At 40.0% G+C, this 20039-nt stretch overlaps 1 protein-coding gene across 1 annotated transcript; it reads left to right on the top strand.

Moving 5' to 3' along the window:
* Positions 1-1260: 1260 nt before the first annotated feature.
* Positions 1261-19740, top strand: tlr3 (toll-like receptor 3). Its single transcript, XM_061719098.1, is given in 6 exon segments — positions 1261-1377; positions 12261-12728; positions 16078-16272; positions 16430-18291; positions 18944-19088; positions 19090-19740. Coding segments are annotated over 6 exon segments (2757 nt in total). The 5' UTR covers positions 1261-1356; the 3' UTR covers positions 19156-19740.
* Positions 19741-20039: the final 299 nt, after the last annotated feature.

The raw sequence follows: 20039 nt of genomic DNA, 5'->3' as shown, positions 1-20039 counted from the left end.
TGGCAAATCAAGAAATATTTGTATCTTTTTGTGACAAAATAGACAACCTTCATTGCACAGTGCACGTTCTGTGGGTTTGGTGTGACGCAGCATCGGGTGGTGAAAATAATGAAGTTTTGCTGCCCTCTGGTGGGATTTAAAAAACAATTGAAGTCAAGATGAGTCACTCCTTTCGGTTCTAAGTTTCGTTTCCCTGCTTTTTGAGGACATGAGATGATGCAAAAGGGAAAACAAAGCTTTTACTAACACACATTTTCAGATTTGTGTTTTTTAAAAACAAACGTAGTATAGTACAAGGCACCTCCATGGTAGTGTAACTCCTAACTTTTATACTCAACAAAGCAAAACTGCGAGTGAAAAGGTTGTAAATGGAACCAATAACTAAATTACCGTACATTTTTTTTCTGTTTTACTCAAACAAGATGCACATAAAGTCAACTGATCTTCAAAAAGGATAGCGTAGCTCACTGTGTAGTCTACACACCCTGATGTTTATTTTTCTAATCTGAGCTGTCAAACCTGTTCTCTTTCATTTCACTACAGTTAAGCATGTCTTCAGGAAAACCACATGCCCCATGTGACTGGTTGGCTCTCTTGCCCCAAGTATGCAGCAGCTGCTCTATATAAAAAAAAAATCATATTTTTGGGTCAGTTTATTTTGGGGGATTAGCACATATGACTGTTTGGCCCACACAAAAAGAATTCAAATGTTCGAATGCTTTCAGATCCTGATCTGATAAAATGTAAAATGCTTTTGACATGCTGAGACGAGCTGTGCAATTATTTACTGACAAATTATTATTAAATAAAACATTTTAATAGCCTACTTAAGCCAACACATATTCATCTATTAGCTTACTATCTGAAGAAACTGTTTAAACATTAACTAAAGCAACACTCATCCAGGTATCGAAAACAAATAACTTGGCAAACGTTGGAGTTTAGTAGGGCTTCTGAGTTGCTCCTCCCAGACATATACGGACACTGACTTTTTTATTTTCTTCTAGCTCTCTGAGAATTGTAGTCCACAAGCCACAGCAAAACAAGTCTGGGATTCATTTTGTCTTCTTTACGGCTTCTTTGTGCTGGTGTTTGTGTAGTAGTTACGATTTTTTAAATGACAGTACAGACTTTGTATCCCAGGACTGGAGTTATAAAAATTCTCCATCATGAAACGGTTAATAGGGCTAGGGGTGGAGAGATAAAGAAGTGAAACCGGACTCTCATATTCCCCGTTTCCTTATTTTCGTGCATGGTTTCTACAATCCTGCTTTAGAGGAGGAGGTTATGATTTTACTCCGCTTTCCTGGAGAAGTTGTGGAGAAGAAAGCAAGTTATTTTCTGCTGGAAGTGTAAATGATTGTGAAACAACATCTGGTAAGAAATCAGTTGCTTTTTAGACAGTTGTAGCATGTGTTAAATGTTTGCGTAGTATTCCTTAGATTTTAAATATCAATGCAATGAGTAGTATAAAAGTCAGGACAGTTTTAAAATTCACAAGTTGACTTTGCTACTTCTTAAATGGGGGGTGGTGGGGGTGGCTTTTTTGTATAAATAAGCAAAACACAGTGACAGTATTTCTATTTATATGTAATTTAAACCCCCCAGAAAATAATTTCTTATTTATTTTATTTATTTATTTATTGGTTTATTTGACAGGGACAATGCACATCAATAAAAACATTGCTGTAAATGTGCCAGAGTTAGCCAAGAGGCTATTTTTCATCTGTAGTCCCTGGACAGATGTAAGAATACAAAAAAGTACAGAAAGATACAGAAAAAGTACAAAAGTACAGAAATACAGAAAGGTGCAATTAGGTTTTAGTGCTGACAGAGCTGAGTATTAATCAGCCATTTCTTTAAATGAGCTCTAAATAAACTGTCTTGACATCGCTCTGTTCACCTCAGCTTTGTAAAGGGCTTTAGTTTATCAGCTCTGTTCACCTCAGCTTTGTAAAGGGCTTCAGTTTTTCGGCTCAGTATTTTGGATTTACTGTGTCACTATTTTGAATCCATCTCTCCTCCCATCAGCCTGGTTTCCACCAGGGAAATGAAACTGTAGTTTGTAGGCTATGAAACAGGAAATAACTCAAAAACATGAGTTAAATACTTGAGTTACCCAAAACAGACAGTTATAATTAGCTTTGAAGTTAGAATAATCTAAAAACTATTAAGTTAAAAAATAACCTAATCTAGGTTATTTTCCCATCCAAGTGCTGGGTCAACCAGACCAAGGACAGGAAAGGACATCAGGGTAATATATTGTATACTGACAGAGGCTGATGAGACAAAGGTGTGAACTGTCAGGCGAGACGAGATCGAAAGAAGATAAACCTGGACTCAAAGCTGCAGACTGTATAAGAAGACCTGGACAAGCCACTGTGGTGTTACCCTGGTGTTCTGAAGAGTGCTCTTTAACATTCTTTCCCCCTTGTACAACACATCATGCAGGGAATAGGTGGAAAAAGCAGGCCTGGGAAGCTGGCTGGAACACACCCACCTTAGTTCAGTCACAGTTCGCTATTTTAGCTAAGCTTGCTTAGCTTATGTTGTCTATGATGCTAAGTACCGGTACTTTACATTAATCCTGATTAAAGCTGCCCAAACATCCTCGCTGACGAGTGGGTCCCAACACACTTCCGCTTGGAACGGTCCCGAAATGATCTGCTGGCTCCCGGCTCCTTCAGCCGTTCCACGCCGGACTACCTGGGGGCTGCTGTTGAACACTGATGACGGCACCTCGCATTTCTAATGTCATTTCAGTAGACACCTCCAAAATGACCACAGTGTTTAACTACAGCTTTGTTAGCACAAACTACCTGCTGTTAGCTAAGCTTTGTAGAACTCAAACTATTGTTGTACCGTTCTACTATAGAGAGCATCATCACTGTAGCGTGAGCCAGCTACTTAGGGTCCACACCAGCACAGAACTGGCAACAGGGGTTTGTAGTGTAGCGCACTTTTTAGAGCGCAGGGTACGTAATCGCTAAGGTCCTTGTCCTCCACTGGGCCCCTGCCCCAGATGTCACGATAAAAAGGCCTTGTAAATGACCTGGGTGAAATCAGCTGGCCCACACTCAATTGTTACACCCATAGACATATATAAAGGCTAGATGACTCGTTCGCGCTGCTGCGACGTCGTCACACGGCGGCCATCTTGCCACAGGAGAGCTCACTCACTTTAACATTGTGTTTAATGGTGCCTGTACTGCAAAACAACCATAACTTGCTCAATTCTCAACAGATTTTCAAACAGTTTGGTTTGTTATGAACGTCAGAGATGTATGCATACCTGTGAATAACTATAAACATTGAAAAACGTACTTTTATATGAAAATAACCAGAAACAGATAGCTATGACATGGTATTTATATTAAATCAATATTTCTATAGTATTCTAAGTAACATTTATATTTACATTATATCATATATACATATATATATTATTACCATATAACATATATATATATACATATACACAGATGTTATAATGTCATGATATAAATACATCATAATGTAATAATATATAAACATGTTATAATGTCATATAAATACATGTTATAATATAATATATAAATATATATATATACATATATATACATGTTATATGGTAATAATATATCTATATATGTTATAATGTAAATATAAATATTACTAAGAATACTATAGAAATATTAATATAAATATCATCTCATAGCTATCTGTTTCTGGTTATTTTCATATAAAAGTACGTTTTTCAATGTTTATAATTATTCACAAGTATGCAGTGTCATAACTACATCTCTGACGTTCATAAAAAACCAAACTGTTTGAAAATCCGTTGAGAATTGAGCAAGTTAAGGTTGTTTGAGCAGTACAGGCACCATTAAACACAATGTTAAAGTGAGCGAGCTCTCCTGTGGCAAGATGGCCGCCGTGTGACGACGTCGCTCTGCATTGGCAGCAGCGCGGACGAGTCATCTAGCCTTTATATACCGTAGATGACCATTTAGTAGCCCGAGCGTTTAATATGCTAAATCCACTTGGACCCCAGACGTTTATAAGAACCAGGCGGGTATTTGCACCAGGCTACAATTTATTTTTGCAATGAGCAGCACCAGACCATTACTTACAAAGAACATATGAGATCACCATAGTACCACTGGAACTAAAATTGTACACACTGTACACAACACAACACCTCACGACGAGCTCCCGATCACAAATCGTGAGGTCGCAAGAAAATCAAGCGTGTTTGAAATCCTGGTCGCTCCTCGTGAAGGAATCACAGCTGAAGCAGCTGCGACCCGATTTGACTCATCCTTTCACAGAGAGCATGCACAATCTCTGATGTTACGTCAAAAACTATTATTTGTAGTTTAAGTTTTGCAAATTCACATTACAAATCATGTTTTTTTTTTTTTTTTTTTTTTTTATTTTTATTTTTTTATTAACAAACAGTGCAAACGATGACAAAAGACAGCATCAGTATGTGTGTGTGTATGTGTGTGTGTGTGTGTGCATGCGTGCCGTGTTTGAGTGTAAATAAGGTGATGTAAATAGGTACATAAATTGAGAATATTGATTCGAAAGTGAACAAATAAACAATTTTCATATAGAGTGGTGTAGCATGATATCATATAAATATAGCAATATCCTAATATAACATAATTTGTATAAAATATTATAACATATAACCAAATTATATCACCATACTATTATATATTACAATATAATACTATAGTTTAACATGCCAAGAGATTTCATAACTTAAATATAATAATATGAAACAATATATCATGATAATGCCAGTAATAATTATTAGAGTTAGAATTGGTCATTTATGTTTTGCAATGAGGGGTGAGGTCAGACCGGGGTGTCAGGGGAGCGAGCAGGAGGCCCCCACCAGACTTCAGTTGCCCGACCGGGAGCCCCAGCAGGAGGCAAGTAGGACGGCAGTGAAAGGAAACCCCCCCCTACTATATAAGTACATATATATTTATTTATTTTTTTTATTTATTTATTTTTTTCTCCCCCTTTTCTTTTTCTTTTTTTTTTATTTTCCCCTATTCCCTTTCCCCCACTACCCCTCCTGATTAATTTTGTTAGTTCTGTTAGATGTCATTTAGAGTCAGGAGGGATCGCATCTTGGACCGCAACCAGACCCAGAGGAGGCTGCCGGCCCGTTGTGGATCGACCTCCTGTGCTTCTCCTACTCTGGGCAACTCCCAGACCCAGAGGAGGGGGTCTGCCCGCTGAGGAGAGGCTTTCCAATTTTTCATTATTCATTTATTTTATTTAATTATTTATGTATTTAATTGTTCCCTCCCCCCCTTTTTTGAGAGTGAGAGAGATGGGGTTCTCCCATACCTGCCCCCTACCGCCAGCCAGGGCCCCGTCATGGCCCCACAGAGCCAGGCCTGGAGCCCCCGCCCACCTCTACCTTCAGCCAGTCAAGCCCGGCCCCGCCCCCCCGCCTTTACTCTAATTATGATATAATAACTTCATTATCATGATTATTGTTCAAATTAAAAAATAAATAAAATAAAATAATAATAAATCATAATAATAATAATAATAATAATAATAATAATAATAATAATAATAGTAATATACAAAAAAGAGAAACTTTGGTTGTGATGTTGGCTGATAATGTTGGCAATGAGAACAACAACAGTAGTAATAATAATTACAGTCATGATCTTAATCATAACCAATATATATATATTAATATTTTTACTCTTCAAGAGTGACAGCCACAGTTATTGTTATCATCACATTCATAGTCATGGTTGTAATAATAATGTAATAGTCATAACAATATAATAATGTAGTAATAATAATAATAATATATAATAGCTATAACAATATATTTAATATATGGTGATATAAAAGTGTAACAGTAGTAATATATGACAGGCATAATATGTAATAATACTATATATAATATATGATCTTATAGTAATATGATCATAAAAAATAATGATAACGTAAGAGTTGTAAGTGACAACATAATGGACAGAAAATAGGTATTTGTGAGGTATTTGTGAGGTATTTGTGAGAGGAATCAGCTCTGGATGTATTGTAGAAAGGGGGACCAAGTGTTTTCATAGGATGAGATATTATTTTTCAAAATAGCAGTGAGTTTTTCTAGGTTTGAATGATCTGTTAGAAGATTAAGCCAGTGGGTTATGGATATCTTTGTTCTATCTTTCCAGTTCAATAGTATGGTTTTCTTGGCTATAGTTAAAGATATTAACAGAAATGATGTGTGTTGTTTGGGTAAATGTAATGAGGATAGGTCACCAAGTAATGCTATGATGGGGCTTATGGGGATGCTGAGGCCGAGCATCTCTGATAGCCTGTTCATGACCTCCGACCAGAAGTTATGGATGGGTGGGCAGTGCCAGAGGGCGTGGATGTAATTGTCTACGGAAGTTGAGCAGAGTGGACAGGTATTATTTTGGCTGAAACCCATGCGGTGGAGTTTGTGTGTGGTAATGTGTGCTCTGTGTAAAACTTTGTACTGAATTAACTGGGTTTTGGAGTTGCATGTCATGGAGAAAGTGTTATTGCATATGTTTATCCAGTTGGTGTCTGTTGGTATGTTGTTGAGATCTATTGTCCATTTGTCTATTGGAATTGCTATTGTGGTGTCATTGAATGCTAGAATCTTGTAAACTTGAGAGAGTGTTTTCTGAGGTTTGAGTGATTTGAGCTTAGTGTATAAGGGGGGACTGTGGTTACTGAATTCTCTGATGTTGATGTTTTTCTTTATAGCTTCTTTTAACTGAATAAATTGGAAGTAGCAGTGATCCGGTATGTTGTATTCTTTTTGGATGTGGTCGAAGGTCACGAACAGGCCATCCTTGAGTAGCTGTCCCAGGCTGGTTACTCCTCTCTCAATCCAGGGGGAAAATGCAAAAATCTTTTTATTGATTAAAAACATAGGGTTGTTCCAAAGAGGGGTATGAGGGGATGGTGAGAAGTTGTAATGGAGAATTTCATTAGATTTCCACCAGGCTGAAAGAGTGGTGCTGATAGAGTTATTATTTTTGTAGCATGGATGAGTTTTTATGGATTTGTCTATGAATGGGAGATTTTGGATGCTTAGCTCTTGAGTTGAATTACTTTCTATTTCTAGCCATGGTGAGTTAATGTTATTTATCCAGTGACGGATATACAGTAGTTGATGTGATAAAAAATAGAAGTGGAAGTTTGGAGCTCCGAGTCCTCCGTGCTGTTTATGTTTTTGTAAGGTTGATAGTTTAATTCTTGGTTTATTGTTTTTCCAGTAGAATTTGGTGACTGTGCTATTGAGAGAGGAGAACCAGCCCAGGGGTGGGGTGACATTAATCATTGAAAAAAGGTAATTTATTTTTGGAAGGATGTTCATTTTAACTGTTGAGATACGGCCAATTAGGGATAGTGGTAGATTATTCCATCTTTCCAAGTTGTCTTTTATTTCTTGTAATAGGGGGGTATAGTTGAGTTTGAATAATTCATTTAGATTTGGGGAGATGTGTATTCCAAGGTACTTGATAGATTTTGCTGTACGAGCGAAAAGGGGGTCCCCAGCCTCAGCATCCCACCCGCCCATAGGCAGAATCTCGGATTTAGTCCAGTTGATGGAGTAGCCAGACACCCGACTGAAGTTGCTGATCAGATTATGGACTGATGGAAGTGATGATGAGGGGTTTGTGATGTATAATAAAATGTCATCAGCGTATAAGCTAATTTTATGGTGGTGTGATTTTGATTGGATACCTGTAATATGATTGCATTGTCTAATGGAAGCTGCCAGTGGTTCAATGAATAGTGCGAATAATAATGGGGATAATGGGCATCCTTGTCGCGTTCCTCTAAGTAATTGAAATGGTTTTGATATGATTCCATTGGTTATAACAGATGCAGTGGGTGAATTGTATAGTGTTTTAATCCAGTTGGTGAGGTATGGTTGAAATCCAAAGTGATTAAGGGAGGTGAAGAGAAAGGACCAGTCCACTTTATCAAAAGCTTTTTCCGCATCCAGGGTTGCTATGATGAATGGTGTTTTGTTTGGAGAGGTGTTGTTCTTATAGAAATTTATGATGTTAAATAGCCTTCGAGTGTTTTCTGAGGAATGCCTCCCTTTAATAAAGCCGGTTTGATCTATATGTATTAATGATGAGATGACAGATTCCAGTCTAACTGACAGAGCTTTACTTAAGATTTTTACGTCTGTATTGATTAATGATATGGGTCGGTAATTGGACAAATCATGTTTTAATAGCAAAAAAAAAAGAGCGCATGTCCACGTATGGTGCGTGTCGCCGCGTACCCTGCGCCGTAGGCTCTGCGTTGGTGTAACGCGGAACCATAAATCAGCTTTCAGTGTGTGCGCTGTCTGCTGAACTCTTTTTTCTCTTCTCATTTTGCTGGGACGCCGGGTTCCTCCACCGAGACACAACTTTTGCGGTACGCGTTCTTTGTTGTGTCTAAAAATGATTCGCAGTGCACACCCAATCAGAAACGGTACAGATATTTTGGGATTTTAATATATAAAAAAATAAAATTAAAAATAATAAAGAATCCCCTCGCCGCTTCACTCCGCTCACATGCTCTGATATACAAAGACAGCTTGTCTGTGTAACGGCGACACACGGAGCTGATCAGAGCGATATGATTCTGAACGATACTGTACACAATACAATGCAAATACAGTGTTATACCAGGTTATTACCGGTAGTCGCCCGGGCGTTTAATTGAACCGTTTAATTGAACCGGCGTTTATTATGCCAAATGGGCTCGGACCCCCGGCGGCTATTAGAGCACAGGCGCGTATTTGCGCGTGGGCGACTATTTGGTCATCTACGGCCGTGATTCCCAACCCCCGGTCCCCGGACCGGTACCGGTCCGTAGAGCCGTTACTACCGGGCCGTGGAATGGCTTGTGTTCCGATCATAATTAGGGCTGCAACGATTCGTTGACGTTGTCGACAAAAAGCGATAATCAAAATTGTCGGCAATTGTCACCAGACGTTTTTTTCCCAATGGAGTGAGGCATATCACTTCACTTCACCTCATACAATCTCTGCGTACAGCCGCGCTGCAGGACAGGGTCTCTCTCAGCGCAGCTTTTTTTTTTTTTTTGCGTCTCAGCGCAGCTGCGGGTAACAAAACTTGGCACTGGCGGTTCTAGTATTTTTCTGAAACAGGGGCCATTATGGGGCCAAATGTAACCTTCAGGGGCCAACAGTATCAAGCCCCTTTCGACCGCCGCCGGCTTTCCCATTCATCGTGTATGTGCTACCGCAGCGCAAGAGTGGACCGCTCTGCTGGCGAGCTTGGCAGCGCGCGAGAGGCCACCTGCCACGGGCGTTTCACCTGCCTGCGTCTGAATTGAACATTTTTTAATTTCATCGCGCTGTGAGGGCATCTCGATCTTGGTGCGACCAATAGGAGAGAAGATGGTTGTCATCCTGCTGAGGACCCACTCCCCAACAGGCTGTCAAACTGCTCCCTGTTCAATCTGAAGTAGACCTGGTCATCATGGAGCTGTAGCTCCAACGAGCCTGGATTCCCCCAAATCCTGTCTTCATGAGGATTTCATGGAGGGTCCATGAAATCCTCATGAGAAGATAGGATTTGGGGGAATCTTTGCTGCTGCTGCTCGTCTCCTCCTCAGAAGAACCAAAGCCAGGGCTTTTCTTTGCAGCAGGGACAAATACATTTTGCAAATTGAGCTGTAGCTATACTGTATGTCCAAACCAGTGGGAAAAGGGCGCCAGATCGGAAAAACTTTTTTCGGTCGCCTAGCAACAAACAGTACTGGAGATGAGGGGGGGTGGCATCCCCCCTGAAATAAAAACGGTCCAAATCATCCCCCCCTGAAATAAAAACGGTCCAAATCATCCCCCCCCCTGAAATAAAAACGGTCCAAATCATCCCCGCTGTAAAACTGCCATCCCTCCTTTCCATCTCTTATGTAATTTCATCAATGAATGTGGTTTTACTGCTATTTCAACATTTAGAGTCATCACCAGAAAAATAACACCAGAAAAATAACTTATTTGACAATTTTCACCTGTTTCAAGTAAATTTTCACTTGAAATAAGTAGAAAAATCTGCCAGTGGGACAAGATTTATCTTCTCATTACAAGCAAAAAAACCTTGTCCCACTGGCAGATTTTCCTACTTATTTCAAGTGAAAATTTACTTGAAACAGGTGAAAATTGTTGTTTTTTATTTACTTTTTGTATGAACAGCAGCAAAGTTGAATAAAATATTTATTTTTCATTGAAGTAGCCATCTTTCTCGTGTTTATTATCATTTGCCACATAATTAAAGCAACCTCATACTAAATTTAAGAAAACAATTTTAGCATTTTTTTGTCATATAATTAGGTTAGGTACAGTCAGCTGCAGAGATGAGCGGACCTCAGCAAACCTCCATGAGCCGTTTCTTTGCTGGTTGTTCGAGTAAAAGAAATGGTGATGAACAAGTGGAAAATCCTACCAAAAAGAAAAGCAAAAGCTTTAATCGCAAGTACGACATTATGTATATAAAATACGGATTTGTTGCAACGGGCGATTTGTAGACGCCAAACACACTATGTATTTTATGTGGAGAAACGCTCGCCAACGAAGCAATGAAGCCATCCAAGCTCCAAAGACACTTAAATACAAAACATCCTTCTCTCAAAGACAAACCAGTGGATTTTTTCGAAAGGAAAAAACGTGAGTTAGATTTGCAGAAACAAGTTTTAAAGGCCACAACATCAGCTAACGTCGCTGATGATAGCCTGCATTTTAAAATGCATTGTTTTTTTCTGAAATGTTTATTAAAATTGACATAAATTGTCAACCGGTCCCTGAGCTTTTTGTTTATACTTCTGCTGGTGCTTGGCACAAAAAAGGTTGGGAACCCCTGATCTACGGTATGTCTATGGTTACACCCAACTGAACCACTGGATCACCTCTAGGGGGGGGCTATAGCTGAGCCAAAACCTCACACTGGCACTCCAGTCCCCTACTGTAGGATATCTTTGTGGTTTTCTTCCTCAGAGTGTCACTGGTGGAATGTGACACGTCCTTATCAGCTGTTACTATGAGCCGCTCCAAGATACTCCAAGAAAACAGACACCAGCGCTGGATTATGGAGGCCATAGAGATTAGGAAACCTTCATGACAAGCTAATGAGAACCATTAATTAGAATCAGGTGTGTTGATGCAAGGCAACATCTAAAACATGCAGGGCAGGGGGTCCTGAGGACCGGAATTGAAAACCCCTGCCGTACTGCACGAGTGTGGTATGCAAGTTGCTCGGCAGCTGACTGAAAGGCCCTGCAAAGGGTCAGCAAGTCGACACACAAAAAAAATCATCAGCTGTTCCTATACACCACTTGAGGATTTTGCCAACACATATAACCTAATCAGAGCAACAAACATTACAAAAGACTCCTCACAGGCCAGTTATCCAGCCCTTGGTTTTCCACTGCTGCCCTCACAGCCAGTCACAGCTGTGGAACAGGACAACAACACGTGTTTTCTGTAAAATATGAATGATGATGCTCTGGTAGCAAAATGCTAAGTTACAAAACAACAGTCAAAAGACCAAATCCTAATTGTACATACATTTGTTACTTTATATAATTTTGTCTTAAGTGGTACACCAAAATACAACCCTCCCCTGTCTTGTTGTGAAAGATGTGAATTTTAGCTACAAAGATAAAAACAGTTTTCTCAACCATTCTGTAAACCATTCTGTAAGCACAAATAATCCAATTTTCTAACTAAAAAAGGAAGCAAACATACAACAGGATTCCAAAAGCAAAGTGCTCCAGTAAATAAACACCAGAGCTTAACAGGTAAACAAAGAAAATCATGTAAACCCAAAATCTAAATCCCAGCAACACTACAGTGTCAAAGAAGTCTGATCAGGTCCTTGCCTATTTAACAATGATGGAGTGTAAGTAATAACATTTAGTCCGGCCAAACCAACCCAACTAAAAACTTAATAGCATGAACTTAGCATCTTCTAGTGTGCAAAAGACAAGTGAGATTACACATTTAGGGTAAGAATCAAATACTAAATTAGATGTATGGGACAAACCAACGGGAGCTGTTCAAAAATTGTCACAAATTAGGACAACATTTTTCAAAGACATATTTTCCTAATTTGTTAATACAGCCACAGTGTTAGTTATCACAATTAGTTGCTATATATGAAGGTGTGTTATTTCAGTGTTTGCATTGCTTGTCTCAATGGAAGTATTTTATTCTTTCTCTTATTATTTTTCAGGTTTTTTTTGACACAATGTTTACCCCTCGTTCCTGTCTCCTAACCTGGGTCCTCATCATATGCAACTCTGTTGGACCAGACTATTGCATGGCCTCCCAGAAGAAGACCCTCTGTCACGTACAAGACGGCAGAGCTGACTGCAGTCATCTTAGCCTCAGCGCCATCCCTCCAGACTTGCCCAGGAATATCACCAGCCTGGACATATCTCACAACAGACTGGGTCGGCTTCTCCCCGAGACGTTGAATCTGTACGCAGGCCTTCTCGACCTCAACATCAACTACAACAGCATCACCAACCTGAATGAGGGCGTGTGCAAGAGCCTGCCCCTGCTGCAAACTCTGAACCTGGAGCATAATCAAGTGCATTTGCTGAAAAAAGAGGATCTGAGGCACTGCAGCAACCTAAGATGGTTAAATATGGCTAGCAATAGACTAAAACTACAAGGAGAACCCTTTTCTGAAATACAGGTACGTGTGTGCGTAATAAAGTTGGATTACATCGCCAGCAGCTGAAGGTAGAGCCGGTTCAGACATGAATCTCATTTAGTTTTACAGTACATGTGTCATACTTGAGCGTTACCATCTCATCTTGCGTTTTATAAGTTATAATCACTGTACTCTACGTCCCAGGTACTCATGTTTCACTCAATTTTTTAAAAAGAAAATAGAGAATTGAGAAAGTTTTGTCTTCAGGAAATGAAAAGCACGGTGTACTGGGTGGAGCGTCTCTGCCTTCAAAACGGCCTGCTTTGCTATTGCAGTATGTTTCGGGTTATTATCCATTTGAACAGTGAAGTCCTGTCCTATCAGTTTAGCAGCAGGCTGAATGTCAACCACTGCCCTATAAAGCTCGGAATTCAGACTTGCTTTTTCTTCAACCAGTCACATCATCAATAAACACCACGGAGTCCGTCCATCTCCAACCGAATGTGTGTGTACCATAATACTGCACCATGTTTGACACATGATGTGGTATGCTTTACATCAGGAGTTCTTCTCTTCTATTTTATTTATTTACATGTCTATTTGACAGGGACAAATGCATTAACCTTTTCTTAAAATTTGCATTAACTTATTCTGAAAGATACAATGGATGTAGGGACGTAAAAATGCAATAGTACAAAGGCATACAGTATAAAATGTCATGAGTGGACAAGTTCTTCACGTTTATATTAAATGTAGTGATTAATGAGAGGAAGCCTCTCTTAGTTAAGATGTTTTTTAAATGGACTTCTTTTAGAGCTCTTAAACAAAATAATGGAAAGGAAAAAAAGGGATAACACATTTTATACTCACACAACAGCAATCATAATGCACATGAGTTACATCATGTGAGGGGTGCCAGACTTTATTTGATTCTGGGCCACATTGGCGTTATGGTTAGAGTCAAAGGACCTATTGCACTGCAACTGCAGGACAACTTAAAGGGGACCTATTATGAAAAACACGTTTTTTCTTGCTTTAACATATATAAAGTGGTCTCCCCTCAGCCTGCCAACTCAGAGAAGGAGGAAAGCAACTAAATTCTGCAGTGTCTGTACAGCCGCCCGGATGAGCCGTCCAGTGTGATGTGGCTTCTACGAGCCGTTCAGATTCTGCTCCCTTTCGTTACGTAACGAAAATGTGATTTACATCGGTTGGCCTCCGATGCGTGAAACCACGCCCACAACTAACTCCGCCGGCCGGAGCTTCCGCCATTTTTCGTAGCGGTGTATCACGTCATTCAAGCAGCCAATCAGCACAGAGCCTCATTATCATAGCCTCCCCGCCCACTCAGAATCCTGCATAGATAATGAGGTTAGAGACTTGGATGCTAAAGACATGGCTCAGAGGCTGAATTTCTAAATTATTTAGCAAAAACAATCAAAAGCTTGTTTTTAAGACATTCAAGGCCTGTTTAAAATAGGTATTAGATGCCATAAAAGGTCCCCTTTAAATGTATGTTCTGTTTAAAAATCATGTTGCATTGTAACTTCTGTAATTAACTATTAATAATAGATATGAATCCATTACTACTTTGGAGGTGTGGCACATACTTGATGGATAATTCGACCCTCAGGTCATTATAAAAACACAGACTTCTTTCCATTAGGCAAAAACGTGTTCTTTTTCTCCTTCCCTTCAGTCTAGAGATCCCTTTCTCTTGTCATACATTTTTCTTTTCTTTCACATTCAGTGGGTAGAAGCCTTCACGGCACAGGTTATGAAATCAAGATGTATTGTGGGACATGTCATTATGGTCCATGCAAGTCTCCACAACAGTATAGAATTGGATTTTAACTACAAAGTCATATTTGCATGTTGTTACAGGCCAGGGGCCTCATCTATAAAGCTTGCTTGCGCAGAAAAAGCGCCTGAAAGTTGCGGAAGCCGCCTTCTACGCAAATCCTCGGATCTAAAAAGAAAAAACTAACCGAAAAATCTGCTTATCTTTACGGCAACTAGGACCCTCCCGTAAGAATTTACTTAAGACACGGGGAACTGGCGACGCAGGGTTTGAGGTGGTGAAATGAAGCCAGATTCATGTAATACTCTTAATAATGTCATCACATATCACAAAATATATCAGACTTAAAATAATAAAATAATAAAATAAAATAATATAGCGCTGATCGTGTTCCTCTGTGTGTGAAGCTCCGTCAGTCAGGACTCGCGGTGCAGGACACGCCGGGAACCTCCTTCACCGCTTTAGGACAGAACAAATGAGGGGCTGCGTTTAGGGAGCCCCACGGAGCCCCTCATTTCTTCCCTAAAGGGACTCAGATTTGTTTTCATATGAGTTTTACGGGCGCGTGAAACCTTTAGGTGCGTGTGTAAGCCTAAATTAGGGTCCCGCGTTAAAACGACGCAGAGCCTACGGCGTAGGGTACGCGGCGACGCGCACCTACGCCGTAGGGGCTGCGTCGGTGACGCAGAACCATAAACCCGCCCTGAGCCGCTCTGAGGGGAGACGGGAGAGGAGGGGGGGCGGGGGGTGAAGCGGGGCTGCGGGACCGTTCTCGTATCGCTTTCATACAGTGTCTTGATAATTTGCAATTTAATGCTGAGCCTACCGTTAGTTTTTAAACTGTAAAAAGTAAGGGGAAAATAAACATGATTTTGAAAAGACGGGGGGACGTGTGTCCCCCTGTTGCACCGGGGAACTCACGGCATTCCGCGCAGCAACGGCGTGCTGCCACTCACTCGCTTTATTTTATACTATTTATTTTTCTACTTTTACTGTGACCACAAAATAATGTGGTTTTCCTGTCCTCCTCCTCATCAACAACATCTAGATCTCAGATCTCAGTGAAATTCAGTGGCACGGTGGCTCGACACGTTCATTCATTCATTCTGAAGCCAAACAGGTTGCAGGAAGCCACTGCGCATGCTCAGCAGGCTCATTCATATGCAAAATGCTTCCATTTTCGGTAGAAAGTGGGCGTGTAGGGGGCGGGATACCAGGCGGATTCACGTGCGCAGCCTTCCAGCTGGACTGTGATTTATAAAGAGAACCTTACGTGGAAGTCTGCGTGCACGCGGTTTTATAGATCCGGATTTTTTTTTGCGCCCGGCATTTTCGGCTTTTGAGCGTACGTGCACTTTTAGTATGACTCCTACGCAGTCCATTTTAAATGAGGCCCCAGATAAAGTTAGGTGTTGGGCTGAATTTGGCCTGCAGGCTTTGAGTGTGACATGTCTCCTGCATGAGAAAGCTATGATATGATACAACTCGTGAGCAAGAGTGTGTCATTGAACATTAAAATCACATCTGAAATATTATTCTTAGTGTCATTCTCACTCTATTTGTTTCTCCTTCTTTTGCTGTGATTTACAGAACCTGAAATTTCTTGACGTCTCCATGAACAAGCTGCTGTCAGCAAAGCTTGGCTCTCAGCCTCAGCTGCCCAGTTTGGTGAATCTGAGTATGGGATTAAATGACTTCAACACCCTGAAGAGTGACGACTTTTCCTTCCTTAGGCTTTCACACTCTCTGCAAGTCCTTAACCTGTCATCTGTGTCCCTGAAAACGGTGAGTTCCTTATCTAGAAATCAGGAAATGAAATTCTGTCAGGGTTGAAACCATTACTTACGTATCATGTTGATTTCAGTTGTTCATTTTGTTTCCCTTTTCCGTCTTACTGGAGACTTTCTATCATTGTCTTTTTTTTTTGTTTGTTTTTTTGCAGATGGAGCCTGGCTGCTTTAAGCCTATTTCAGGCATACGTACGTTGATTTTAGATGGGAGCAAAATGGTGACTCAGTTAATTTTGAAACTCTGTTCTGAGCTGTCAGGTACCGCTATCAACGCCCTCTCTCTTAAGAAGATGAAGCTAATTACTCTGAACAACAGAACCTTTACAGGACTTCAACAAACAAATCTAACCTTTCTGGACCTGTCAGGGAATGGCATGGCCAAAATTGAAAGAGGAACGTTTCAGTGGCTGTCCAGCCTTCAGTCTCTAATTTTGTCGGACAACAATCTCAAGCACCTGACCAAGGAAACATTTCTGGGGCTTAAAATGCTGAAAGAGCTGCAATTGACGAGAGCATTAGTGAAAAGTCGTTCATCCCCTCTGCCGATTATTGATGATTTCTCTTTTCAAACCTTGATCAATCTTAAAAGCTTGATACTGTGCAATACTACAATTTCAGAGATCACAGAGCACACGTTTACAGGCCTGACAAGTCTCACAGAGCTTGATCTGAGCCGGTGTTCTTACATACATACGCCGCAGAGAGAAATCACCAATATGACATTTATTTCACTTGCAAAGTCACCGCTCAGAAAGCTGAATCTGGCAAGAAACACCCTGGCAAAGATTAATCCCGGAAGCTTTTCTGTCTTGAGAAACCTCACCACACTCAATTTAGATTACAACTTTCTCAAGCAAACTCTAACTGGCAGCGAATTGGAAGGTCTGGATCAGCTACAAGAGCTTCACATAACCAACAACTATCAGTCAATCGACCTGACTTCCGGTTCATTTACGAGTGTTTCCAGTCTCACAGTCCTGACTTTGGGGAAAAGTCTGAAAGCTGAGGCCTTGAAGCAGGATCCCTCTCCATTCTGGCCACTGTCCAGCCTCACTGTCTTGGATCTCAGCAACAACAACATTGCCAACATCAGAGAAAACACACTGGGTGGCCTCGTGAACCTCAGGGTGCTGAAACTCCAACACAACAATTTTGCTCGACTGTGGAAGATGGCTAATCTTGGCGGCCCTGTGCTTTTTCTCAAGGATACACAACAATTGGTAACCTTACAGATGGATAACAATGGACTAGATGAGATTCCAAAGGATGCTTTTAAGGGGTTGAATGACCTCAGAGAGCTAAGCCTTAGCAACAATCTCCTAAACAGTCTTAGGTACTCAGTTTTTGACGATCTGAAGTCCCTTAAAGTTCTACGTTTAGAGAAGAACCTGATCACAACTGTGAGGCCTGAAGTGTTCAAAACTCCCATGAGCAACCTGAGTGTGTTTATTATGGACAAAAACCCTTTTGATTGCACCTGTGAGAGCATCTTGTGGTTTGTGACATGGCTGAATAGCACAAATATGACCAAGGTGCCAGGTCTCAGAGACCATTATACCTGCAACACTCCACCTGCTTACTTTAACCGCTCCATTATGGATTTTGATCAACTCTCTTGCAAAGATATGACGCCATTTCAGGCTCTTTTCATACTAAGCAGCACAGCTGTTTTAATGTTGATGTCCAGTGCACTTTTGGTTCGTTTCCATGGCTGGAGGTTTCATTTTTACTGGAACGTACTGATCAATCGTACTTTGGGATTTAGCGACACCAAAGGTGAGGAGATCAAAGACTATGAATATGACGCTTACATCATACATGCAGAAAAAGATGCCAACTGGGTAAACACACAGATCGTCCCACTAGAGAATGAAAAGTGCCTGTTTTGTTTGGAAGATCGGGATTCAGTCATTGGAATGTCTCAGCTTGAATCCATTGTGAATAACATGAGAACGTCTAGAAAAATACTATTCGTCGTGACCGAGAGTCTCCTCAACGATCCCTGGTGTAGAAGGTAAATCAACACACTGCTAGAGTTTTGCGTAATGACCCATTTTCATCATTTTAAAGTCAGCTAAACATAAAAATATTCCCAGTTTTATGTGGTAGCTTTACAATCTTTGAAAGCAACACAAGCTATTCAAGAAGATACTTGGTGTGTCTGAGGAGTTGGTCTTATTTGGTATCTTTTTGTATGTACAGCAATTGGTTAGGCTCAAATTATTCTTTAGCATCAGCTTTGTCTTTTAGCTTGGTGTGAAGATGTAAAGTGCCAAGTAGCCTGTCCATGTGGCCCCATATCATGGGCCCTTAATGGGGAGCCTATGTGGACGAAAAAATACGGATACACAAATGCTAAATGGGCGTTGATTAAATTGAATTGGAATAAATGAAGAAATAAATTATAGCTGTGGTGAATTTCTAATAAATAAAACCTATCTTATCATTGATTTCAGAAATAAAGATTAAAAATTCTGTTTTTTTTATTAAAAACAATATTTGTTTAATCTTTAGATTTAAAAAAAAATCTAACTTCTAAACAGTTTTAAATGTTAATATTGTAATGTGTCTATGCTATAGAACAAGCTAGAGGCACATTTTTGCTTTTTATGAATAGGTCTATCATATTTATCTTTCACCCATAATTTTTTATTGTCTTTTTTCAGATTTAAAGTCTATCAAGCACTTCACCAGGTCATCGAAGACAGCAGAGACTCTGTTGTTTTGGTCTTTCTGCAAGATGTGCACGACTACAAGTTATCACGCTCACTATTCCTGCGCAGGGGCATGCTGCGTCCACGCTGCATCCTGGACTGGCCTGTACAGAGGGAAAAAATCCCAGCCTTTCACCAGAAACTCCTCATCGCGCTCGGCATGACTAATCGACTACAAGACTGACTGCTTCTTCTTGACAGTGGGATATTTTTTTTTTCCCTCACTCAACAATGCCAAGCAGTGTTTCTTAAAAAGTCAGCGGCCTCAGATGAGATACAACACAAAATATTGAACTGTGTATTTGAGTTGGCTGCATCTTTGAGGTGCTGATATCCACTGTTTCGGTTTTGTTACTTTGCAGGGTGCCGAGTTTCCTGAGACTGAAAGACAAACCCAAATCATTATTCCTCTACCACTGTGCTTGATAGTATGAAGTCTTTTGCTAATATGTTGTTTGGTTTCAATTGGTGCTGAACACATAATCTGTCCCAGAAAAAGTCATACCTTTATTAGTTGCACTGTCATGAACTTGAACATTTATAATAACAATAATGTCTGTCACAGCAGAATGATGGATGTACCCTCTTAAATCCCATGAAAACAGTAAGTGGTTAGTTTGTTTTATTTTATTCATTCATTCTACATGTTTGCCGAGTTTTTGTAAAAAAAAAAAAAAAAAAGATCAAGTGGAATATGTTACATGTTGTTCAACTGAGATTATGTTTTCTTAATATTACACCAGGAAATAACCAGATGATTTGTTTTTATTAAAAATCCTTGTATTTAAAGAAATGCATTTTTTTTTCAAAGAACTGTAAACTTTAAATGATTGTTGAACTTGATTTTCAAAGTAAATGATTAAGTAAATGAACTCCAGAATTCTGGGCTTTGGTGTTTGCTTCAAATTTATTAAGCCAAAACACAACAAACTACTGTACTTGGGTCATTGAAGCTGAAAATGTTCATGGATATAATAATTTGTCAATAAATTTGCCGCATACTAACCGACACATCATATACATGAAAAGTTCAAATTTTATATTTCAT

The sequence above is a fragment of the Cololabis saira genome, chromosome 1 (genome assembly GCF_033807715.1).
Source record: "Cololabis saira isolate AMF1-May2022 chromosome 1, fColSai1.1, whole genome shotgun sequence".
In the NCBI taxonomy this organism is placed as follows: domain Eukaryota; kingdom Metazoa; phylum Chordata; class Actinopteri; order Beloniformes; family Belonidae; genus Cololabis; species Cololabis saira.
The sequence above is the reverse complement of the archived record's forward strand: the minus strand, read 5'-3'. Positions and strand labels throughout refer to the sequence as shown.